Source organism: Salmo trutta, chromosome 27 (genome assembly GCF_901001165.1).
Source record: "Salmo trutta chromosome 27, fSalTru1.1, whole genome shotgun sequence".
Lineage (NCBI taxonomy): Eukaryota > Metazoa > Chordata > Actinopteri > Salmoniformes > Salmonidae > Salmo > Salmo trutta.
Window position 1 is genome coordinate 35,460,113 of NC_042983.1, and position 25,000 is coordinate 35,485,112.

General features: G+C 47.1%; 2 protein-coding genes across 5 annotated transcripts in view; both read left to right on the forward strand.

Moving 5' to 3' along the window:
* The window catches only part of frmd3 (FERM domain containing 3), a 73,433-nt gene extending 62,059 nt beyond the window's left edge, over nucleotides 1–11,374 (forward strand). For all 4 annotated transcript variants that reach the window (XM_029717892.1, XM_029717893.1, XM_029717895.1 and 1 more), the window contains 3 exons: nucleotides 230–298; nucleotides 410–534; nucleotides 10,277–11,374. In XM_029717892.1, the coding sequence (XP_029573752.1) occupies nucleotides 230–298; nucleotides 410–534; nucleotides 10,277–10,971 (889 nt within the window). In that variant the 3' untranslated portion in view covers nucleotides 10,972–11,374. The remainder of the gene's footprint in view (nucleotides 1–229; nucleotides 299–409; nucleotides 535–10,276) is intronic.
* An 11,025-nt stretch (nucleotides 11,375–22,399) lies between these two features.
* LOC115164952 (F-box/LRR-repeat protein 7-like) overlaps nucleotides 22,400–25,000 on the forward strand; it is an 18,318-nt gene continuing 15,717 nt past the window's right edge. Inside the window, exons 1-2 of the mRNA XM_029717897.1 lie at nucleotides 22,400–22,453; nucleotides 24,749–24,890. The gene's annotated coding sequence lies outside the window, so the exon portion shown is untranslated. The remainder of the gene's footprint in view (nucleotides 22,454–24,748; nucleotides 24,891–25,000) is intronic.

Consider the following 25,000-nt stretch of genomic DNA (forward strand, 5'->3'; position numbering starts at 1 on the left):
AAAGTCACACTGTAGAGCTACACCTAGACAAAGTCACCCTGTAGAACTACACCTAGACAAAGTCACACTGTAGAACTACACCTAGACAAAGTCACACTGTAGAGCTAAACCTAGACAAAGTCACACTGTAGAGCTACACCTAGACAAAGTCACACTGTAGCGCTACACCTAGACAAAGTCACACTGTAGAACTAAACCTAGACAAAGTCACTTATTGGGTTCTCTTTAGTGGAAGAGTTGCAAAAGAAGTCATCGAAGCCAGCTCCAAGATCCAGAGAGAGCCACCGGAGGTGCATAGGTGAGAGAGAGAGAACTGAACCTCACGTCATGTAATTAGTACCACAATCCAGGAAAATGTGTGTTTAGTCTGGTAAGTCAGATAACAACTGTTGTTTATACCATGTTTCAGGTTACACTTTGGGCAGAGCAGAAGCTTCAACTCACTGAGCCACAAAAACCTGATCATAAACATGGAGCCTCTTGTCCCAGCACTGCCCTCCACCAATGAGTATGAAGAGACCTCGGCAGACAATGGTAAGAGCACGCAGTCACACACACACACTCAGGCAAATAATACATACACGCATGCACGCATACACACATACTGGCCGCATCCTTGGGTTTGCTTGGTCTCCAGTGACAGCTGTTAGGTATCCAGCTCTCGGAGTTGGGAGTGTAAATTGAGCAGCTGATGCTACGGTAAGCCTCGTTTCCCTGGAGACTCCAATCACAGAGCTAAAAATACACCTCCCATGAGCCTCCCTGAGGACACCATGCTGGTAATGACCAGTCACGGAAGTGCACCATGACATCACGGAAACAGACCCAGGACCCTAGCTAGGGTTAGCGTTAACAGTAACTTAATTAGCACATATTTGTTTGGCTCCAAGGGGTGTGTGTGTGTGTGTGTGTGTGTGTGTGTGTGTGTGTGTGTGTGCGTGTGTGCGTGTGCGTGTGATACAGCACTCTCTTTCTTTGTTTACTAAACCTCATGTTAGTCTCATCCTCAGATATACAGCACAATAGATGGCTTGTAAACGGTAGGCTGGTTTATGTGTGGCATAGAAGCTGGTGCCTCTCTTCCTGTAAATGGTATAAGAAGGTGGAGTTTCTCCAGACTAGGACTGACAGGCTGGTAGTATGTATAGTGGTGGTTAGTTGTTCCAGGACTGACAGGCTGGTAGTATGTATAGTGGTCGTTAGTTGTTCCAGACTAGGACTGACAGGCTGGTAGTATGTATAGTGGTGGTTAGTTGTTCCAGGACTGACAGGCTGGTAGTATGTATAGTGGTCGTTAGTTGTTCCAGACTAGGACTGACAGGCTGGTAGTATGTATAGTGGTGGTTAGTTGTTCCAGACTAGGACTGACAGGCTGGTAGTATGTATAGTGGTCGTTAGTTGTTCCAGGACTGACAGGCTGGTAGTATGTATAGTGGTCGTTAGTTGTTCCAGGACTGACAGGCTGGTAGTATGTATAGTGGTCGTTAGTTGTTCCAGGACTGACAGGCTGGTAGTATGTATAGTGGTCGTTAGTTGTTCCAGACTAGGACTGACAGGCTGGTAGTATGTATAGTGGTCGTTAGTTGTTCCAGGACTGACAGGCTGGTAGTATGTATAGTGGTCGTTAGTTGTTCCAGGACTGACAGGCTGGTAGTTTGTATAGTGGTGGTTAGTTGTTCCAGACTAGGACTGACAGCCTGGTAGTATGTATAGTGGTGGTTAGTTGATCCAGACTAGGACTGACTGGCTGGTAGTATGTATAGTGGTCGTTAGTTGTGCCAGACTAGGACTGACAGGCTGGTAGTATGTAGAGGGGTCAGTATAAGAGGTTTCTGCCGAGGGATCACAGAGCTTAATCCATCAGCTCTACTGCTGACACTCTGGCTTAACACTGGCCTAGGATCAGTTTATCCCCAGGAGGCTGTCTGACCAGACCTGCCCTTGGAGGGAACAGAGATGGAAGAAAGAGAGGGGGAGGGAAGAAGAGCAAAGGGGAGAGGGGGATGGAGAAAGGGGGGAAGGAGGAGAGGAGAGAGGGCAGAAACCTGAACCTGCCACTCTAGGTATGAGTGGCCCAATCAGACATATATTGTGTAATGCCCTCTACTTGTCAGTGTTCCCTAAACATGCAAACACATCAGATACAAGTCAAAGCAAGCAGTTCACTGGAATGACATTCAGATTAACAAAAATGACATTCAATCTCATGGGATGGGTGGCTAAAAATAATTAACTGAAAGCCACACCCCCAATTAGCCACCAATATGACTGAGGCATATGTCACTGTGCTTCTATAGCTATATATGTACCAGGCCACTGCCTACTTCATTAGTTCATTTAGCAAACAACACAGCTGATAAACCAGTGCCTTTATCACAGTCCACACACCTATATTGTAGCTTTAATTAGCTATAAAACTGCACATTTTCCACTTTGCCCCATGGCAAAATGTGTGGAATTACAGGAAATTAGCTTTAAAAAGGCAACATTTTCTCTCAGCCTCATGTTAAAATGTGTAGAATAGTATGAGATTAGTTATAAAACTGAACATGTTTATCTTTGCAAAATGTGTAGAATTGCAGGATGTTAGCTGTTTCCCCAAACATTTCTGCAGGTCCACCCACCAACAGATTTCTGTCTACGCCACTGACCTGAACTTTTTTTTTTAATACTTTGTGTTTGCCATCTGTCAGCTGGGGTGAGGTATCAGGAGACATCCAGGGGGCCTGTCTCTACCTCTGAGTTATACCCCCAAGGTGTTAACCCCTGGATTCTAACACACACACACATACACACAAACGTCCCTCTTTCCCATTCCCATTTAGGGCATTACGCTATTACACACATAGGGCTCTATTCTCACTCTAGTCAGCTTCTTATCCACCATCCTGCCAGGACAATTTACAGCATATGCCTGCCGAGAAAAAATGATCTTGGCTGGGTTTTAAAGAACTACCAGAGTGGCCATTTCATCTGTCACCTCTCGACTGACTGGGCTGGAGCAGGAAGCAGTCACCAGCAGCAGGTGTTGGTGCTGACCAGGCCTATAGACCTTGAGCCTCTGTAGTCTCTGTAGGCCTCCTATGACTGACTAGCACAGCCTGTCTAGTCTACCCCAGGGCCACTGAGGGCCACTACACAGGGCAGGGTTGGCTCTTCGGCTGGCTGGCTGGAAGAGGACTGGCCACCCCTCAGAGCCTGGTTCCTCTCTAGGTTCCTGCCTTTCTAGGGAGTTTCTCCTAGCCACCGTGCTTCTACATCTGCATTGCTTGCTCTCTGGGGTTTTAGGCTGGCTTTCTGTACAGCACTTTGTGACATCCGCTTGTTTGAAAAGGGCTCCATAAATACATTTGATTGTTAAATTGATAGCCCTAAGGGGGTTTTAGGAATAAACCCCTTCATATGCATCAGCATGAATGGGTAATATAACGGGATGTGAACATGTTTGTGTGGGAATGAGACATAGTAATCTCCTCTGGCCCCCCTCTCTCCCTAGCCTCACTGGCCCCCCTCTCTCTGTAGCCTCTCTGGCCCCCTCTCTCCCTAACCTCTCTGGCCCCCCTCTCTCCCTAGTGTCTCTGGGCTCTCTCTCTCCCTAGCTGCCCTGGCCCCCCTCTCTCCCTAGGTTCCCTGGCCCCCCTCTCTGCCCCCCCTCTCCTAACCTTTCTGACCCTCCTCTTTTTCTAGCTCCCCTGGCCCCCCTCTCTCCTAACAGCTCTGGACCCCTCTCTCCTTAGCCTCTCTGGCCCTCCTCTCTCCTAGCCTCTCTGGCCCCTCTCTCTCCCTAGCATCTCAGATCCCTGACTCCCCTTGCTACTCTGGCCTCCCTCTCTCCTAGCCTCTCTGGCCCCCCTCTCTCCTTGCCACTCTGGCCCCCCTCTCTCCTAGTGGCTCTGGCCCCCCTTTATCCTAGCCTCTCTGGCCCTAATCAGTCAGAGATTAGCTGACCCTCTCTGCAAGACCAGGGGTGTAAAAATAGGCCTTCCTGCTTTTGGGATGATCCACCCCTAATGCCCTGTCTTTGTTAACGCTGCTGACATTTAAGTCATCTGGGAGAGTTGTGTGTGTGTATGCGTGTTAAACCTGGTGCAGAGCTCAGAGGACGGTCAGTCAGTGTGTGTGGGAGTCGAGGCGCTGCTGGGTCAGAGTTAACGGGGGAGCAAAGCAGCCATGGAGCTTCTGGAGCAGAGGAATGAGGCAGATATTGGGTTGGGAGTCGGGGACCCTCTGGGGTGTGGGAGTGTCTTGCGGCAGCCGGCGGACGTGGGTGAGGAGCTGGGTGAGGGGCTGGGTGAGGGGCTGGGTGAGGAGCTGGGTGAGGGGCTGGGTGAGGATCTGGTTGAGGAGCTGGTTGAGGGGCTGGTTGAGGAGCTGGGTGAGGGGGTGGTTGAGGAGCTGGGTGAGGGGCTGGGTGAGGGGCTGGGTGAGGAGCTGGGTGAGGAGCTGGGTGAGGGGCTGGGTGAGGGGCTGGGTGAGGATCTGGTTGAGGAGCTGGTTGAGGGGCTGGTTGAGGAGCTGGGTGAGGGGGTGGTTGAGAAACTGGGTGAGGAGCTTGGTGAGAGGCTAGTTGAGGGGCTGGGTGAGGAGCTGGGTGAGGAGCTGGGTGAGGGGCTGGTTGAGGAGCTGGGTGAGGGGCTGGTTGAGGAGCTGGGTGAGGGGCTAGTTGAGGGGCTGGGTGAGGAGCTGGGTGAGGGACTGGGTGAGGAGCTGGTTGAGGAGCTGGGTGAGGGGCTGGGTGAGGAGCTGGATAAGGGACTGGTTGAGGGACTGGTTGAGGGACTGGTTGAGGGGCTGGGTGAGGGACTGGTTGAGGAGCTGGGTGAGGGGCTGGGTGAGGGGCTGGGTGAGGAGCTGGTTGAGGGGCTGGGTGAGGAGCTGGGTGAGGGCCTGGGTGAGGAGCTGGGTGAGGGGATGGGTGAGGAGCTGGGTGAGGGGATGGGTGAGGAGCTGGGTGAGGGCCTGGTTGAGGAGACAGAGGAGATCCTAGGTGTGGGTTGTGGGGAGGTTCTGGAGGAGCGGGGAGATGCGGTGCGCTGCCGGTTAAAGATCACCACCAGTCACAACCTGCAGCTCCGCATGGCCAACCACACAGCCCGGGACGTCTATGTACGCCTGCTCGGCCACGGGGAGCGCATCTCTGGAACCGGTACGGAACCATGGAATCAATGGGAAGGGGCGTGTGTGTGTGTGTGTGTGTGTGTGTGTGTGTGTGTGTGTGTGTGTGTGTGTGTGTGTGTGTGTGTGTGTGTGTGTGTGTGTGTGTGTGTGTGTGTATATATAATCAGTAGTGTATGGGTCACAGTCCGGGGGGAAAAAAATGATTTAACAATGTACACTGTTAACATGTCTTTCTAACCTTGCTCCATAAACTCAGTTGATTTACTGACGTTGTTGTCGGGTCGAGCCTGTTGTTTGTTAATGACCTGTTTATGGTTTAGTGTGACCGAGACATTGGCTGGACTGGAGCATCAGTGACAAGGCGTCCACTGTATCCCTGATAGTTTTATGGAGCTCTGCTGTTTGTTGTTGGGTACTGGGACTGAACTTAATTCATCTCTCATTCTGTGCTGCTGTGTGAGGGGCGTCTGGTTTCACAAGGCTAGAGTGGCGGGACATAGCGGGGAAAACCGTGTGTGTGTGTGTGTGTGTTAAGGAGGAGCTGCAGGAATCTAACGGCTCAGTCTGTCACCTGATCTGAGTACAGAACCACCCGTGATTACATTATCTACTGCTAAACTGACAGGGGAACAGAGAGGGAGGGAGGGAGGGAGGGAGATGGAGGGAGGGAGGGAGATGGAGGGAGAGGGAGGGAGGGAGGGGGGGGAGATGGAGGGAGGGAGGGAGGGAGATGGAGGGAGGGAGGGAGATGGGGGGGAGGGAGGGGGGAGGGGGGAGGGAGATAGAGGGAGAGTATCTGGTGATTGCTATGTGAGCTCTCTTCCATTAATATGGGAGGCTCACTCACTCCTAAGTGATCAGGTGACTTGAAGGAGAGGATCACCATGAGGTGTCTAGAATGACAAAACAGCTCCCTTCCACCTCTCGCCATCTCTCCTCCACCTCTCGCCATCTCCCCTCCATCTCCCTCTATCTTCCCTTCAACTTTCTCCATCTACCCTCCACCTCTCGCCATCTCCCCTCCATCTCTCTGTCTTCCCTCCACCTCTCTCTCCCCTAAACCTTTCTCTCTCTCCCCCTCACCTCTCTCCATCTACCCTCCATCTCTCTCTCTCCCCTGCATCTCTCTGTCTCCCCTCCATCTCTCTGTCTCCCCTCCACCTCTCTCCATCTTCCCACCACCTCTCTCCATCTCCCCACCACCTCTCTCCATCTCCCCTCCAGCTCTCTCCATCTCCCCTCCAGCTCTCTCCACCTCTCTCCATCTCCCCTCCACCTCCTCCTACCCTCCACCTCTCTCCATCTCCCCTCCACCTCCTCCTACCCTCCACCTCTCTCCATCTCCCCTCCACCTCCCTCCTACCCTCCACCTCCTCCTACCCTCCACCTCTCTCCATCTCCCCTCCACCTCCTCCTACCCTCCACCTCTCTCCATCTCCCCTCATCTCCTCCTACCCTCCACCTCTCTCCATCTCCCCTCATCTCTCTTCCTTCCCTCCACCTCTCTCCATCTCCCCCTCCATCTCTCTCCTTACCCTCCACCTCTGCTCTCTCTTCCCCTCCAACTCTCTGTCTCCCCTCCACCTCTCTCCATCTCCTCTCTCACCTCTCCATATAATCCCATCCCCCTTCTCTACCTCTCTGTTCCTCCCTTCCCCTCTCTACATCCTCGCCTCCACCTCTTTGTCTCCCCATCCTCATTCTTATCTCCCCTCTGTCTCTCCATCTCCCCCTCCCACCTCTCTGTCTCTCTCTCTCTGGTCCCACTGTATCGCTTGAGGTTCCATTTTGCACCAGCCAACTCATTGTTGACTCTGGCTGTTTCCCATAGCAGCCATTACCTGCTGTTGTTCCAGGACGTCCCCACCTCTCTCTCTCCTCTCCTCTCTCTTCTTCTCTATATCTCTCTCTTCTTATTCTCTCTTTCTCTCTCTCTCATCTCTCTCTCTCTCTCTATCTCTCTCCTATCTCCTCTCTCTGGTGTGTGCTGCCCAAAGGTTTGAATCCGTTGGCATAGTTACTGAGCAGTGTCGTTGGTTCAGTAAATGTGTGTTTTTGGCTGTATACTCTTACAGTAGATGTGGTCTTAGCCTAATGAAGCATTGTGTTTTATACAATATGTACAAGTTGCTCATACGCTGTGTGTTTGTCTTCGAAGTGGCCCAGCAGATGGGGAATGTGTATGCCCATCATGTCTCTTGTGAGGTACGGGAGAAATGCAGACTGGCAGTGAGTCACACATCACTGGGAGTTTAGCCCAGAGACATTTCTTAATCCACAGCAGGAAGACAGCTGGGCCTATTTTAAACCCACCCATACACACACACACACACACGCACACACGCAAACACAATATACACATAATTATCCTGTATGCTCAAGCTTCAGATATGCCTCTGAACTACTGAACACAGCCTTGAGTCTTTATCACCTCAGGAGGGTATGAAGATATGCTGTACACACTGTCTGTTCTGTGTTCTAGTGTTGGAGTCTGTTCTGTGTTGGAGGTCTGTTCTGTGTTCTAGTGTTGGAGTCTGTTCTGTGTGGAGTCTGTGTGTTCTAGTGTTGGAGTCTGTTCTGTGTTGGAGTCTGTTCTGTGTTCTAGTGTTGGAGTCTGTTCTGTGTTGGAGTCTGTTCTGTGTTCTAGTGTTGGAGTCTGTTCTGTGTTGGAGTCTGTTCTGTGTTGGAGTCTGTTCTGTGTTGGAGTCTGTCCTGTGTTCTAGTGTTGGAGTCTGTTCTGTGTTGGAGTCTGTTCTGTGTTCTAGTGTTGGAGTCTGTTCTGTGTTCTGGTGTTGGAGTCTGTTCTGTGTTCTGGTGTTGGAGTCTGTTCTGTGTTCTGGTGTTGGAGTCTGTTCTGTGTTCTAGTGTTGGAGTCTGTTCTGTGTTCTAGTGTTGGAGTCTGTTCTGTGTTGGAGTCTGTTCTGTGTTGGAGTCTGTTCTGTGTTGGAGTCTGTCCTGTGTTCTAGTGTTGGAGTCTGTTCTGTGTTGGAGTCTGTTCTGTGTTCTAGTGTTGGAGTCTGTTCTGTGTTCTGGTGTTGGAGTCTGTTCTGTGTTCTAGTGTTGGAGTCTGTTCTGTGTTCTAGTGTTGGAGTCTGTTCTGTGTTCTAGTGTTGGAGTCTGTTCTGTGTTCTAGTGTTGGAGTCTGTTCTGTGTTCTAGTGTTGCAGTCTGTTCTGTGTTCTAGTGTTGGAGTCTGTTCTGTGTTCTAGTGTTGGAGTCTGTTCTGTGTTCTAGTGTTGCAGTCTGTTCTGTGTTCTAGTGTGGAGTCTGTTCTGTGTTCTAGTGTTGGAGTCTGTTCTGTGTTCTAGTGTTGGAGTCTGTTCTGTGTTCTAGTGTTGGAGTCTGTTCTGTGTTCTGGTGTTGGAGTCTGTTCTGTGTTCTAGTGTTGGAGTCTGTTCTGTGTTCTAGTGTTGGAGTCTGTTCTGTGTTCTAGTGTTGGAGTCTGTTCTGTGTTCTGGTGTTGGAGTCTGTTCTGTGTTCTAGTGTTGGAGTCTGTTCTGTGTTCTAGTGTTGGAGTCTGTTCTGTGTTCTGGTGTTGGAGTCTGTTCTGTGTTCTGTGTTGGAGTCTGTTCTGTGTTCTGGTGTTGGAGTCTGTTCTGTGTTCTAGTGTTGGAGTCTGTTCTGTGTTCTAGTGTTGGAGTCTGTTCTGTGTTCTAGTGTTGGAGTCTGTTCTGTTTTGGAGTCTGTTCTGTGTTCAAGTGTTGGAGTCTGTTCTGTGTTGGAGTCTGTTCTGTGTTCTAGTGTTGGAGTCTGTTCTGTGTTGGAGTCTGTTCTGTGTTCTAGTGTTGGAGTCTGTTGTGTTGGAGTCTGTTCTGTGTTGGAGTCTGTTCTGTGTTCTAGTGTTGGAGTCTGTTCTGTGTTGGAGTCTGTTCTGTGTTCTAGTGTTGGAGTCTGTTCTGTGTTCTAGTGTTGGAGTCTGTTCTGTGTTCTGGTGTTGGAGTCTGTTCTGTGTTCCAGTGTTGGAGTCTGTTCTGTGTTCTAGTGTTGGAGTCTGTTCTGTGTTCTAGTGTTGGAGTCTGTTCTGTGTTCTGGTGTTGAGTCTGTTCTGTGTTCTAGTGTTTTCGTCTGTTCTGTGTTCTATTGTTTCTCGTCTGTTCTGTGTTTCGTGTTGAGGTCTGTCTGTGTTGGAGTCTGTTCTGTGTTAAAGTGTTGGAGTCTGTTCTGTGTTGGAGTCTGTTCTGTGTTTCTAGTGTTGGGAGTCTGTTCTGTGTTGGAGTCTGTCTGTGTTCTAGTGTTGGAGTCTGTTCTGTGTTGGAGTCTGTTCTGTGTTGGAGTCTGTTCTGTGTTCTAGGTTGGAGTCTGTTCTGTGTTGGAGTAGTTCTGTGTTCTAGTGTTGGAGTCTGTTCTGTGTTGGAGTCTGTTCTGTGTTCTGTGTTGGAGTCTGTTCTGTGTTCTAGTGTTGGAGTCTGTTCTGTGTTCTGGTGTTGGAGTCTGTTCTGTGTTCTAGTGTTTCTCGTCTGTTCTTGTGTTCGAGTGTGGAGTCTTGTTCTGTGTTGGAGTCTGTTCGTGTTCTAGTGTTGGAGTCTGTTCTGTGTTGGAGTCTGTTCTGTGTTCTAGTTGTGGAGTCTGTTCTGTGTTGGAGTCTGTCTCTGTGTTTCTAGTGTTGGAGTCTGTTCTGTGTTGGAGTCTGTTCTGTGTTCTAGTGTTGAGTCTGTTCTGTGTTGGAGTCTGTTCTGTGTTGGAGTCTGTTCTGTGTTCTAGTGTTGGAGTCTGTTCTGTGTTGGAGTCTGTTCTGTGTTCTGTGTTGGAGTCTGTTCTGTGTTCTAGTGTTGGAGTCTGTGGATAATGGCCTCTTACGTCTTCTTTATCGTCAGCTTATTATTGCCATTACTTTCTAAAATAGACGCACACACACACATACAGACACACATACAGACACACATACAGACACACATACAGATGCACGCACAAGGATGCACAAACACACACACCGTAGTGATCTCAGGAAGTGGCTGAAAGAGCAGGGGCACCAATGACAGCTATTTTGTAGCTCAGAGGAGCCAAGCTGTAGGATGACGACATTCTCCAGTCAGTTAATCTCCAGATTTATTTTACAATCAGCTATTGGTTTTGACATGAAACTCGATAGCCTATCACTGAACTCAATAGGGCAAATAAGTGGATAAGATTAAGTGAATATCAGCTCTCTCTTTTTACAGGACTACTGGCTCTGAAGGACTCTGTTCACTTGTCCCCCCTGAAGCCATCCACCACCCCCACGGAACGAGAGCTAGAGTGGCTGGAGGGCTCTGCTCTGGGGCAGCGCAAGGAGGAGGAGGCCCCTACCAGGGCTGGGGGGGAGGCAGAGGGGCAGGAAGAGGATGAGGAGGAGGAGAAGGAAGAGGAGACTAGTGGAGTCCTGACCATCTCTGAGTTGGTGTACAACCCCTGTGCAAGCATGCTGCCCACGCCGGTGGATGACGGCCAGGGAGGGGTTGACCTGCTGTTCCAGAGCCCCATCCAGAGCCCTGCTCGCCTGCTGAGAGAGCTACATGCTGACCCTGACATCCAGGCCCAGCTGGTGGCCGAGAGGGTGCGTGACCGTGCCTTCGAGCGTGCACGTGTGGTGGGGAGGAGCATGCTAGGTAGCGGGCTTCGCCTCCTGACGAGGAACGAGCGGGTGAACACGTGCGTGCTGAGCGCGGTCCGCCTCATCGCCATGGTGATAGGGGTGCTGCTGGTTGCCGTACCGATGCTGCTACTGCTGCTGGAGTCGGACATAGACGTGTCGTTTTTGCACGAGATCAGGCAGACACCGGAGTTTGAGCAGTTCCATTACGAGTACTACTGCCCGCTGCGTCGCTGGATCCTCTGTAAGATCAGCATGGCCATGGAGAGGCTGGGATGGGACTGAAGAGGAGAGGAGACATAGGAGTGGAAAGAGAAATGGAGGAGTAGGAGGAGGAGGAAAGTTGAGGGAGGGTTGCTTTCACTCTGTACCATGTTTCTGTCTGCTCGCTCCTGATGCTGACAAGCTGATGGGTATTGGTTGTGATTGGACAGTGATTTTCTAGTAGGTACGAGACAAATATGTCTCTGGAGCTCATTTGATTGACTCTCCTCTTCATAACAGAGTCAGTGATTGATCCCAGACACTGTCAGTAATGGCGGAGTGGGCGGGACAGAGAGAGAACATAGATCTGAGAGCAACCCTGTATCACTGGCAACATAACAGCCACAGCCTATAGATAGATACACTACATGACCAAAAGTATGTGGACACCTGCTTGTTGAACATCTCATTCCAAAATCATGGGCATTAATATGGAGTTGGTCCCCCCTTTGCTGCTATAACAGTCTCCACTCTTCTGGGAAGGCTTTCCACTAGAAGTTGGAACATTGCTGCGGGGACTTGCTTCCATTCAGCCAAAAGCGCATTAGTGTGGTTGGGCACTGATGTTGGGCAATTAGGCCTGGCTCACAGTCGGCGTTCCAATTCATCCCAAAGGTGTTAGATGGGGTTGAGGTCAGGGCTCTGTGCAGGCCAGCCAAGTTCTTCCATACTGATGTTGACAAACCATTTCTGTATGGACTTCGCTTCGTGCATGGGGGCATTGTTATGCTGAAACAGGAAAGGGCCTTCCCAAAACTGTTACCACAAAGTTGGAAGCACAGAATCATCTAGAATGTCATTGTATGCTGTAGCATTAAGATTTCCCTTCACTTGAACTAAGGGGCCTAGTCCTAACCATTAAAAACATCTCCAGACCATTATTCCTCCTCCACCAAACTTACAGTTAGCACTATGCATTCGGGCAGGTAGCGTTCTCCTGGGATCCGCCAAACCCAGATTCGTCCGTCAGACTGCCAGATGGTGAAGAGTGATTCATCACTCCAGAGTCGAATGGCGGCAAGCTTTACACCACTCCAGCCGACGCTTGGCATTGTGCATGGGGATCTTAGGCGTGTCTGTGGATGGAAACCCATTTCATGAAGCTCCCAACAAACAGTTCTTGTGCTGACGTAGCTTCCAGAGGCAGTTTGGAACTCGGTAGTGAGCACTCGGCGGTCCCGTTCTGTGAGCTTGTGTGGCCTACCACTTCGCGGCTGAGCCATTGTTGCTCCTAGATGTTTCCACTTCACAATAGCAGCACTTACAGTTGACTGGGAAAGCTGTAGCAGGGCAGAAATTTGAAGAAATTACTTGTTGGAAAGGTGGCATCTTATGACAGTGCCACGTTGAAGGCCACTGAGCTCTTCAGTAAGGCCATTCTACTGACAATGTTTGTCTATGGAGATTGCATGGCTGTGTGCTCGATTGTATACACCTGACAGCAACGGGTGTGGCTGAAATAGCCCAATCCACTAATTTGAAGGGGTGTCCACATACTTTTGTATATATAGTGTATATATGTATATTTACAAAAAAAATGAATATTGATCATAATAAATCTTTAAAGTTCTTTTTAATGTTTTGTAAAAAAATAAATGTGATGCAAAGTATTTCAGGAATTTTTCAGTCAGAGGATCTACTTACAAGTTTATTGAAGCTATGGGTTGGGGGTCAAAGTCAACTATTTTTAAAGACTACTGTCACTCGACTTGACTAGTAGCACTATGGGTTTTACTACAAAGATATAGCACAATCTTTTACAACACAGATGAACTGTTTCAGATTATCTGATGTCATTGGAGTCAGGTGGCACAGGTTTGGTTAGCTGTCTGTTTGTGTTGAACTAAATGTGATCTTATTGAAGGTTTCAGTCAGTCTCCTGGCAAGAGGATTTGAGAGTTTTAACATAAAAGTTGTAATATGTGATGTTAGCAACAGTAGAATACAGTGCCTTTCGGAAAGTATTAAGACCCCTTGACTTATTCCACATTTTGTTAGGTTACAGCCTTATTCTATAATTGATTCAATTGTTTTTTTCCCTCATCAATCTACATACAATACCCAATAATGACAAAGCAAAAACAGGTTTTTACAAATTGTTGTTAATTTATTAAAAATAAAGAACAGAAATATCACATTCAGATGATTATTCAGACCGTTTAGTCAGTACTTTGTTGAAGTACCTTTGGCAGCAATTACAGCCTCGAGTCTTCTTGGGTATGACGCTACACCTATATTTGGGGAGTTTCTCCCATTCTTCTCGGCAGATCTTCTCAAGCCCTGTCAGGTTGGATGGGGAGCGTTGTTGCGCAGCTATTTTCAGGTCTCTCCAAAGATGTTCGATCGGGTTCAAGTCCGGTCTCTGGCTGGGCCATTCAAGGACATTCAGAAACTTGTCCCAAAACTACTCCTGTGTTGTCTTGGCTGTGTGCTTAGGGTAGTTGTCCTGTTGGAAGGTGATCCTAATTCCCAGCCTGAGGTCATGAGCGTTCTGGTGCAGGTTTTCATCAAGGATCTCTCTGTACTTTGCTCCGTTCATCTTTCTCTCAATCCTGACTAGTCTCCCAGTCCCTGCCGCTGAAAAACATCCCCACAGCATGAAGCTGCCTCCACCGTGCTTTACCGTAGGGATGGTGCAAGGTTTCCTCCAGATGTGACACTTGGCATTCAGGCCAAAGAGTTCAATCTTGGTCTTTAGGTGCCTTTTGGCAAACTCCAAACGGGCTGTCATGTGTGTTTTACTAAGAAGTGGCTTCCGTCTGGCCACTCTACCATAAATTGATAGAGTAATGCAGAGATGGTTGTCCTTCTGTAAGGTTCTCCCATCTCCACAGAGGAACTCTAAAACTCTGCCAGAGTGACCATCGGGCTCATGGTAACCTCCCTGACCAAGGCCCTTCTATCCCGATTGCTCAGTTTGGCCTGGCAGCCAACTCTAGGAAGAGTCTTGGTGGTTCCAAACTTCTTCTATTTAAGAATGATGAAGGCCACCGGGTTCTTGGGGACCTTCAATGCTGCAGATTGTTTTGGGGTATTCTTCCCCCAGATCTGTGTCTCGACACAATCCTGTCGTCTCGGAGCTGTACGGACAATTCCTTCGATCTCATGGCTTGGTTTTTGCTCTGACATGCACTGTCAACTATGGGATTGTTATAAAGACAGGAGTGGGCCTTTCCACATCACGTCCAATCAATTAAATTTACCACACGTGGACTCCCATCAAGTTGTAGAAACATCTCAAGGATGATCAATGGAAACAGGATGCACCTGAGCTAAATTTTGAGTCTCATAGCCAAGGGTCTGAATACTTATGTAAATAAGGTATTTCTGTTTTTTATTTTTGTTAAATTTGCAAACATTTCTAAAAACTGTTTTCACTTTGTCATTATGGGGTATTGTGTGTAAATTGCTGAGGATTTTTATTTATTTAATCCATTTTAGAATAAGGCTGTAACGTAACAAAAGGTGGAAAAGGGCAAGGGGTCTGAAAACTTTTCCTGAAGGCACTGTATATCTAATGGTCAGTCGGAACTGAAATGCCAGGCTGTATAAAAAAGGAAAGTCATTCATGGCTGTTATTTTATGATTGTAGTAGTTTACCAATAAGATGATGCATTAGTAAGATATTGGTGAAGTATCGTGACAGATGATTGGTAAGTGATGGTTTGAATGGGAGGGCCGTACAGCTGTCAGTCTAATATCTACGTATTATGTTACCTTAAGTACAGTAATATTGAGAGGAACAGCTGTTTGTTGGGGAAAAACATGTTCAGATTAATTGGTTGTGAGTGAAAGATAATACAGGATGATTACATGAACAGAATTCTGATCAGCCAAAATAGCGAAATACACTTAATGGCCAGTTTATTAGGTACACCCATCTAGCCTCCAGAACAGCCTGAATTCTTCGGAGCATGGAAATGTTTCTCAGTTGATATCAATGGACCTAACGTGTGCCAGGAAAACCTTCCCCACACACACCATTACACCACCGCCACCAGCCTGTACCGTTAATACCAGGCAGGATGGGGCAATGGACTCATGCTGCTTAAGCTGAATCCTGACTCTGCCATCAGCATGATGCAACAGAAACCGTGATTCGTCGGACAAGGCAATGTTTTTCCACTCCTCAATTGTCCAGTGTTGGTGATCATGTGCCCACTGGAACTGCTTCTCCTTGTTTTTAGCTGATAGGAGTGGAACCCGGTGTGGTCGTCTGCTGCAATAGCCCATCCGTGACAAGGACCGATGAGTTGTGTGTTCCGAGATGGCGTTCTGCACACCACTGTTGTACTGCGCTGTTATTTGTCTGTTTGTGGCCCGCCTGTTAACTTGCACGATTCTTGCCATTCTCCTTCAACCTCTCATCAATGAGCTGTTTTCACCCACAGGACTGACTGGATGGTTTTTGTTTGTCGCACCATTCTCGGTGAACCCTAGACAGTGTAATGCGTGAAAAGCCCAGGAGGCCGTCGATTCTTGAGATACTGGAACCAGCGCACCTAGCTCCTACGATCATACCACGCACAAAGTCACTTAGGGCACTGGTTTTGCCCATTATAACATTCAATGGAACAGTAACTGAATGCCTCCCTGCCTGTCTGCCTGCTTTATATAGCAAGACACGGCCACCTGACTCACTATCTGTAGGAGCGAATCATTTTCGTGAACGGGGTGAACCTAATTAACTGGCCACTGAGTGTATATCAATTTGGACCGTATTCTCAGGAAAGGACATACGCTCGTTGAATTATGTCTCTGTGTGTGCAAACACAATATGATCTAAACAAACACCACATTGAAACACACAACTTTACTTTATAGTCGTAAACATTTTGTGAATATAAAATATCCTTTAATTAACCCTATCATTATATCTCAACAGGGTTGTAGCCATAAATGTCAGTTCAATTCTGTATCTTTATTCTCTAACACACAGGCACTGACTCATTGTCACAGCTCAGTCTTCTGATCCCAATTTACAAGTACTCTAATGACCCACAATGTATTTAACTCATCTGCCCCTATTCTATTAGCCACAGTGTAATCATCAAATGTGTTTTCATGTTAATAAACGATAACGTTATGCGTAACCAGCTTTAAACAGTGGGCTGAACCAAGGAGATGTTCTCCCACGGCACTGACTTCAAACCTTGTTTGCTTTTTCTCAGAGACATTACACACTTCAAGGTACACCCCCCCCCCCCCCCACACACACACACACAACACAATGTATAGGCCTAATGTATACACATGTACAATAAGACATGACCTAGCGTCAGTACTTTGTTAATAGGCCACACCCTCTAGTGGGCCTGACCTCACTCATGCCGTGGATGAGCTCTGAACTGCAGACTGCATGCCTTCGTCTGTAAATACTGTTATATAGAGAAAAGCCAATCGTGGTGCAGAACTTTCTTTCTTTGTGTCTTTCCCTTGTAAGCGACCCGTGTGTAGGCTACCTCCCAGCTTAGATGCATGCACGACATCCATATTTTAGCAAGGACACTGGGTAGTGCACATAATAACCTTGAGTGGCGTTGTGCGAGGTGTAGGGGGTTTTCAGTTCAGTGTTCATTATTCTGAAAGCCACTAGAAGCCAACTGTCCGCCTGAAATTTTGGGGGCATTAAAAGAAGCCAATCAGATGGCAAGAAATGAAATGATATAATGATGGTCAGATGAAATGCATAATGAAACCAGTGATCATGTAGAACCATAAAACCAGTTTAGCAGATTCATATGATTTAAATCCAGCACGTTTGATACTGCATTTCAAAACATGGGGACTATTGTCCATTTGGAATTGTGTCTTAAGTAGAATAGGTTGCTTTTCTGTGTCTGTGACCATAAACATAGCTAGATGTCTAACACCTGACCTTATTGCTAACAGATGTCACTGATGATGTTAGCATGGACACACACATCATGTTAGCCATATCATAACAAGTCGGCCTATGACAAAGGCCGTGGTATTCTGTGGATGATAAAGCTCTAAAGCCCAATGACACCGTAGCATTATCCTTTGTATTATCTATTTCTCAGCCTTTCTATAATGTTTTCTTAGCAGGGAAACTGCCCACAATTAAGCTCTTTTATTTGAGCTACAGAACATGTTTAGTTTGTTTTTAATGTTTTTCAATCAGTGTTTTAGGACTAAGAGTTGAAAGTACCATGCTAGTGATAAAGCTATGTCATCACAAGTTGAAAGACTGAAATGCAATTTATACACTGCTGATTTGGCCATCAAGACTGCTCGGCACAAATACTGTGATTAAAGAACAACATGCAATCACATGAGTTGATGTCATATGTACCACCCACTTTCTCTTAAGTGATCTGATTTAAAAAATGCAAAATGGATGAAGGTCGTCCAGGTGTATGACACGTATATGCAAACCTGTAAGACATCACATGGTACAGATGGAAGGAGATGTTCTTTCATAGATTATTTCGATGTTAAATGGGCATGTAACGTGTTTTGCACGGATAGCAGCGTTACGCTCCGTAGCTGTTTGTTGTTATCAGTTCGTAGGACTTGTTTTTGTTATTCGGTCTCTTTTAAAACAACTCTGGGAGTAATTGGAAAAAAGAGCAAGTTTTCAGTTGTTTGACCACTGCTGGAACACAAAGCCTTATGAACTTTGTAAAGTGAATTTTGAATGTTTGTATGTTCAAAGAAAAACATGGTTGTTTTATATGTTAATACTGCCACAATAAAGCCCCCAAATGAATATATATTGAAATATGGTGTAGTGTTAAGTTAATGAATTTATTGAACATAAAAGAGCATGTACACTTTTGAAATGAGCGCAACCTTCAATCAGAAAACCTATCACGATATTTTAACAATATTGGCAAATAAGGTTAATTAAAGGTCCAATGTAGCCATTTTTATCTCAATATCAAATCATTTCTGGGTAACAATTAAGTACCTTGCTGTGGTTGCTTTCAATAAAAATCTCAACAAGAATAGCTACTTAGCAATAAGCAACGACTGTCTGGGAGAAGTCTTGAGTGGGGAGAGGAAAACAGAAAACTAGCTGTTATTGGCAGAGAGGTTTGGATCTCTTTCTTATTGCTCTATTAAAAACGCCATTCCACCCATGTTTTTGACTGCACTGGGCCTTTAAGCTTGTGCTTTATGTGGACTGTACATTGAAATACAAATTCTATAACCCATTTTGTTTACCTAAAGCCTATGTAACTCTACCCCGTGGTGTAGTGTACGTGACTCGTGTGTGGTGTGGCCCGGTTGTTTAAAAGGAGATTATACACAGTGAATGCAGAGCCATTTTCTTTCTTTCTTGGTATAATGAGTAAATCAACATGTCAATAACTTAGCTAAAGAACCTTATGTAATCTAAAACGATAAAGAGCACAGGACCCGGTATAAAAGTGAACACACAGTGCTCTTGCAGTCAGCTATTATAGTCAAAGTGTTAAATAAAGGTAAAGAAAAAAGAATGACCTCAAGTGTCGCTTCTCAGATTTCACAGTCCATAGTCTCCGTATCGTGGTCTTGCAGAGTAGGTCTATTTATGTGGTTGACTATGCCTGAATTATTAATGTGGAAACAATATTGTTTTTACTATAAAGTATTGTCTTTGAAAGCATGCATTTACTTTCTCTATGAGGGTATGCATTTGTATTTACGTTTGTCGCTATGGAGACACCGGCCAAGCCCTCTAGTGGGCCGTCTCCCGCTGCAGTCTCCCTTGGTGAGTAAGTATGTGTCTTGTTTCTATAACAACGTTTGTGTGAGCAGCACAGCAGCTGAAGGACCGGAGTGGAGAGACTTCTGGGTAAGAAGCGATTCTTATAGCAAATGATAGCAACAAGTAAACATTTATATGGCAAACCGCTTTCATTTGAATATGTGTGTAGGCTACTAGTTTCGTGTCTGTACTTCTGGTCTGTTGATTTTACTTAAGTGCATAGATGGCATACAGTATATTTACAACCTTTCAATCAAGGCTTTAGTACATTGAGTTTATCTCACATTCTGTCATTTCGAGTTCAGCATGGGTATGATTGGAGTGCCAACGAGGAGCAGCGAAAGGACGGGACGGTGGGAATGCAGACAGGGTCAGATGGTGTAGTTCACATGATACTGGGTGTAACCAGAGGGTCAGAGGGTGTAACCAGAGGGTCAGAGAGGAGTCCTGGGTCTAACAGTGAGTGTTAGAGGGGAGAGTTCTCTGCAGATGGATCCCGGTCTCCTGGAGGACTCAGTCCTGACTGAGCAGCAGAAGCTACGCCATGTGTTGGACTGGGCTAAGAGTTTCCTCGGGACCAGTCAGGATGGGCACAATCTCCGCAGAACCTCCCCTTCCTCCCCACGTTTGTACTCTACTTCAGCTGCGCCTCGACTCGAGGTCGGTGGAAGAGCTGCTGTCTCCCCCATTGGAACCTTTCACAATCTTGTCAGAAGCAGAAGTGTGAGAGAAAATATGGTAGGCCAATCAGAGCCTCTGACCAGGCTACCATACACCACCCTACTGCCCTGCCACACTCTCTCCCACACCCCAGGTGGCCGTGAGTTTTCTGGGCCTGAGTTTAAAGAGAACCCTGGGTATAAGGAGCTGGTCCTGTCCTCTGGGCCACAAGAGGATAACAATGACCAACCAAGTTTCCTTGGTCTAGACAACCCTCAGGCAGACCAGACTACCCACAAACCAATAGCTCCTCATCCTGAGGGGAGAGATGGTGTTTCCATCAGTGAGAGCCTAAGAGACAGAGACAGTACCGTTACAACCTGTTGCTCCTCAGTGGACAGTGACACTGTCCTATGGTTGCCTGGATATGGTCCTTTATCCAGAGCCCATGACCTCATATCAAGGGAAGGGGGTTGTGGAGAGAGAGAGGACAGAGTTTTGGGAATGCAGGAACACGAAGAGGAGAAGGCGGCGGTGGTGGAGGAGGAGGACCCAAAAACAGGCCTTGAGGGAACCCGTAGGATCATACCTTATGGATCCTCTATGGTCGCACTAGAGGGTGAACATCTAGATTGGGGAGCCAACGGCTGGGTGTCAGAGGGCCTGAGTGTGTATGAGGAGTATCTGCTGTGTGTGTCCCGTTTGGACCACCTCAGAACAGAGCAGAACCAAGCACCTGCTGACGTCATGACCCTACCTGCTGACGTCATGACCCAACCTGCTGACGTCATGACCCTACCTGCTGACGTCATGACCCAACCTGCTGACGTCATGACCCTACCTGCTGATGTCATGACCCTACCTGCTGACGTCATGACCCTACCTGCTGACGTCATGACCCTACCTGCTGACGTCATGACCCTACCTGCTGACGTCATGACCCAACCTGCTGACGTCATGACCCAACCTGCTGACGTCATGACCCTACCTGCTGACCAAACGGCTGACCCCTCTGAGCAACTTCTGAGTGCTAAGCTGGTGGTTGCTAAGCAACATGTCCATCAGGACATCCACAACGAGGGGAGGCGTGCACCATTCAAGAGTTCAGAAGTGAAGAACGGTAGAGGTATGTCTCTAATATAGGACCAGCATCCTATTCAGACGTGAAATAAAACAGCATACATACCTTACCTAGCGATGACGTACACACTCATTACATACAGCTCTGTGTGTTGTAGAGACTGTGCCATGATATCTCTGGGTGTGTTCTTTGTTTGCCTTTGGTCAGTGATGCAGCCCAAGAGCAGCGGAGGTCAACCTGGTGTCAGGAGTCAGGCTCGTGTCAGAGGTCGCGGTCATTCCTGGAGGTTCTGGGAAAGGTCAAGCCTCTCCTGGTCATCCTTCACTCATGGAGAAGTGCTGCCACGGTAACATCTATTATGAGAAATGCTGCCACGGTAACGTCTATCATGAGAAGTGCTGCCACGGTAACATCTATTATGAGAAATAATGCCACGGTAATGTCTATCATGAGAAGAGCTGCCACGGTAACATCTTTCATGAGAAGTGCTGCCACGGTAACATCTTTCATGAGAAGTGCTGCCACGGTAACATTTTTCATGAGAAGTGCTGCCACGGTAACATCTTTCATGAGAAATGCTGCCACGGTAACGTCTATCATGAGAAGTGCTGCCACGGTAACATTTATTATGAGAAATGCTGCCACGGTAATGTCTATCATGAGAAGAGCTGCCACGGTAACATCTTTCATGAGAAGAGCTGCCATGTTAACATCTTTCATGAGACGTGCTGCCACGGTAACATCTTTCATGAGAAGTGCTGCCACGGTAACATCTTTCATGAGAAGTGCTGCCACGGTATCATCTTTCATGAGAAGTGCTGCCACGGTAACATCTTTCATGAGAAGTGCTGCCACGGTAACATCTTTCATGAGAAGTGCTGCCACGGTAACATCTTTCATGAGAAGAGCTGCCATGGTAACATCTTTCATGAGAAAAGCGTCTCCGAAATGGCATAACACAATTTTTTGTAAAAAATGTAAGTGAGTACTGGCACTTTTTTCATTCCACTAAGAACACTGGAGGCTGCCCTGTGGCAAGTCACACTCAAAGGGAGTCACACTGCCCTCTGTAGTCTATCAGCGGGACTGCACCTGCACTCAGAAAGACATCATCATGCGTGTATTCATTAGTGTACAAAACCTGAAGAACATCCGCACATCCAGGTACTTTCCGCAGGTGCTGGAGTTGTAGACAGACTCATGGAAAACAGAAAGGAAAACATCACACACTGCTGCTCATGCTCCCAGGTGATATTTATTTACAACGTTTCGACCCTTAGGTCTTCATCAGGCATCCATATCCCAGGGGGGTGGAAGGTCCTATATATAGGGGCAGTACTCATTAGTGCACACCATAGTAAAGCGTAGCAAAACATTTTGCAACAGACAAAGTTTTGCAGTGATAATGGGCATTGGTGCAGCAGGTAGCCTAGTGGTTAGAGTGTTGGACTAGTACTGGAAGGTCGCAAGATTGAATCCCCAAGCTGACAAGGTAAAAATCTGTCGTCCTGAACAAGGCAGTTAACCCACTGTTCCAAGGCTCTCATTGAAAATAAGTATTTGTTCTTAACTGACTTGCCTAGTTAGATAAAATTTAAAAAATGTTATTGGACAAGTTCAGTTTAGTCCCTCCCCATTTTCACCCTTTTGCTTCCCTTTAGTTCCTAGTTAATAGCCTGACCTCTAGAGATTGTATTTATTTATTTTTATTTAACTAGGCAAATCAGTTAAGAACAAATTCTTATTTACAATGACGGCCTACCAAAAGGCAAAAGGCCTCCTGCAGGGACGGGGGCTGGGATTAAAAAGAAATAAAATATATATATAGGACAAAACACACGTCACGACAAGAGAGACAACACAACTCTACATACTACTGTAGCCAGACAGATTAGATGAACTGTCACTGACATCTCCCTCCTTTGGCTGCAGGTCCCAGCTCCCCAACAGACCCCACTCAGCAGGTGTAGTGTCTAAACGGACGTCCCCATCTGAATGTTCCTGTTCTGGACCCAGACCACCAGCAGCACTTCAGCTCCCTCTGGGTGAGCACAGCAGAGACAACTGCTACACCAGATTACTATATGTCCACTGATGCACATTATAATGTATGTGGAACAGTTTATAGTATATCAAATCTTAGTTTATAGATACCTTTTTATCTGTAGTATACTGTCTAACTAAACCCTTTATCAAGTATAAAGTGTAATTACCACAGTAATAGATAAATAAGTTAATTAAACCAGTATTGTTATAACTCCAAGTAGTCACCAATTATTACAGAACCCAGTTTCTTAGAAAGCAAAGTTATACAAGAATCCAGAATCCAGAATGCAGGGCATAAAAGGCTGAAGAAGTTACATAATGCATGTTATGTTTTTTGGGGAAACTCAAGATCTTGGTTTGAAATTAATTTCGCCCCTCACAACCTCGCAATAGTCATAAGACTCTTCACGGATTTAGACAGAATGAGAGCAAGATTACACTCACACACACACACACCCAGACACACACACACACGCACACACGCAGACACACGCAGACACACGCAGACACACACATAGACACAGACACACCCACACACACACCCTTACTGTTGCAGGTCTTTCATTTGGTTTCCCTGTTTTTGTTTTGCTCCACTTTTTGGTTTGCTTCCTGTCTTTTAGTTTGTTGTGGGTTTTTCTTTTGTTTGCCTCTTCTTGGGAAAATTTAGTGTGTCTTTTAGGTCCCATTTGTTGTTGCTAGTCAACTTTAAGTGGACACCCACCATAACTGGTATGTTGTTTTGTATCTGTATCACACATGCCTGATGTAAAGCATTTTGTACGTCTTTAGGCAGTGCTGTGAATACCAATGCAACTAATATTCCTGTGACCAGGGCTCTCAAACTGGCAGTAAGATGCATTTCTATACTGTATTTCATTACTGACCGCTAAACAGTCAAACAGCTGAGCACTGGTTATGTACATCTGTGGTGTCTGTGTTGAGGGTAGTGTACTGGTGTCTGTGTTGAGTGTAGTGTACTGGTGTGTGTGTTGAGGGTAGTGTACGGGTGTGTGTGTTGAGGGTAGTGTACGGGTGTGTGTGTTGAGGGTAGTGTACGGGTGTGTGTGTTGAGTGTAGTGTACTGGTGTGTGTGTTGAGGGTAGTGTACGGGTGTGTGTGTTGAGGGTAGTGTACGGGTGTGTGTGTTGAGGGTAGTGTACGGGTGTGTGTGTTGAGTGTAGTGTACTGGTGTGTGTGTTGAGGGTAGTGTACTGGTGTGTGTGTTGAGGGTAGTGTACTGGTCTGTGTGTTGATGGTAGTGTACTGGTGTGTGTGTTGTGTGTACAGTAGTGTACTGGTGTCTGTTTTGAGTGTAGTGTACGGGTGTGTGTGTTGATGGTAGTGTACTGGTGTGTGTGTTGTGTGTACAGTAGTGTACTGGTGTCTGTTTTGAGTGAAGTGTACTGGTGTGTGTGTTGATGGTAGTGTACTGGTGTGTGTGTTGATGGTAGTGTACTGGTGTGTGTGTTGATGGTAGTGTACTGGTGTGTGTGTTGTGTGTACAGTAGTGTACTGGTGTGTGTGTTGAGTGTAGTGTACTGGTGTGTGTGTTGATGGTAGTGTACTGGTGTGTGTGTTGATGGTAGTGTACTGGTGTGTGTGTTGATGGTAGTGTACTGGTGTGTGTGTTGTGTGTACAGTAGTGTACGGGTGTGTGTGTTGAGTGTAGTGTACTGGTGTGTGTGTTGAGGGTAGTGTACTGGTCTGTGTGTTGTGTACTGGTGTGTGTGTTGTGTGTACAGTAGTGTACGGGTGTGTGTGTTGAGTGTAGTGTACTGGTCTGTGTGTTGAGTGTACAGTAGTGTACTGTTGTGTGTGTTGAGGGTAGTGTACTGTTGTGTGTGTTGAGGGTAGTGTACTGGTGTGTGTGTTGAGTGTAGTGTACTGGTGTGTGTGTTGAGGGTAGTGTACGGGTGTGTGTGTTGAGGGTAGTGTACTGGTGTGTGTGTTGAGGGTAGTGTACGGGTGTGTGTGTTGAGTGTAGTGTACTGGTGTGTGTGTTGAGTGTAGTGTACTGGTGTGTGTGTTGAGGGTAGTGTACGGGTGTGTGTGTTGAGGGTAGTGTACTGGTGTGTGTGTTGAGGGTAGTGTACGGGTCTGTGTGTTGAGTGTAGTGTACTGGTCTGTGTGTTGAGGGTAGTGTACTGGTGTGTGTGTTGAGGGTAGTGTACTGGTGTGTGTGTTGAGGGTAGTGTACTGGTGTGTGTGTTGAGGGTAGTGTACTGGTGTGTGTGTTGAGTGTAGTGTACTGGTCTGTGTGTTGAGTAATCAGTAGAATACACTCTCTCCCCCAGCCTGTAGGGGGCTGTGTACAGTGGCTGTCTCTCCCTGATGAGGTATGGGTGTCCATACTGTCACTCCTGCCACACAGAGATCTGTCTACAGTGGCCCAGGTCTGCCTCCACTTGCTCCGACTGGCCAATGACCACACACTATGTAAGTCTCTGAGGAAGTGAATGAACGAGTGAGTGAGTGAGTGTGTGTGTGTGTCTTCCTCTGTCCCCAGCTGTCCCCTAGTAAGACTCTCTGGAGAAACAGGAGTTAAT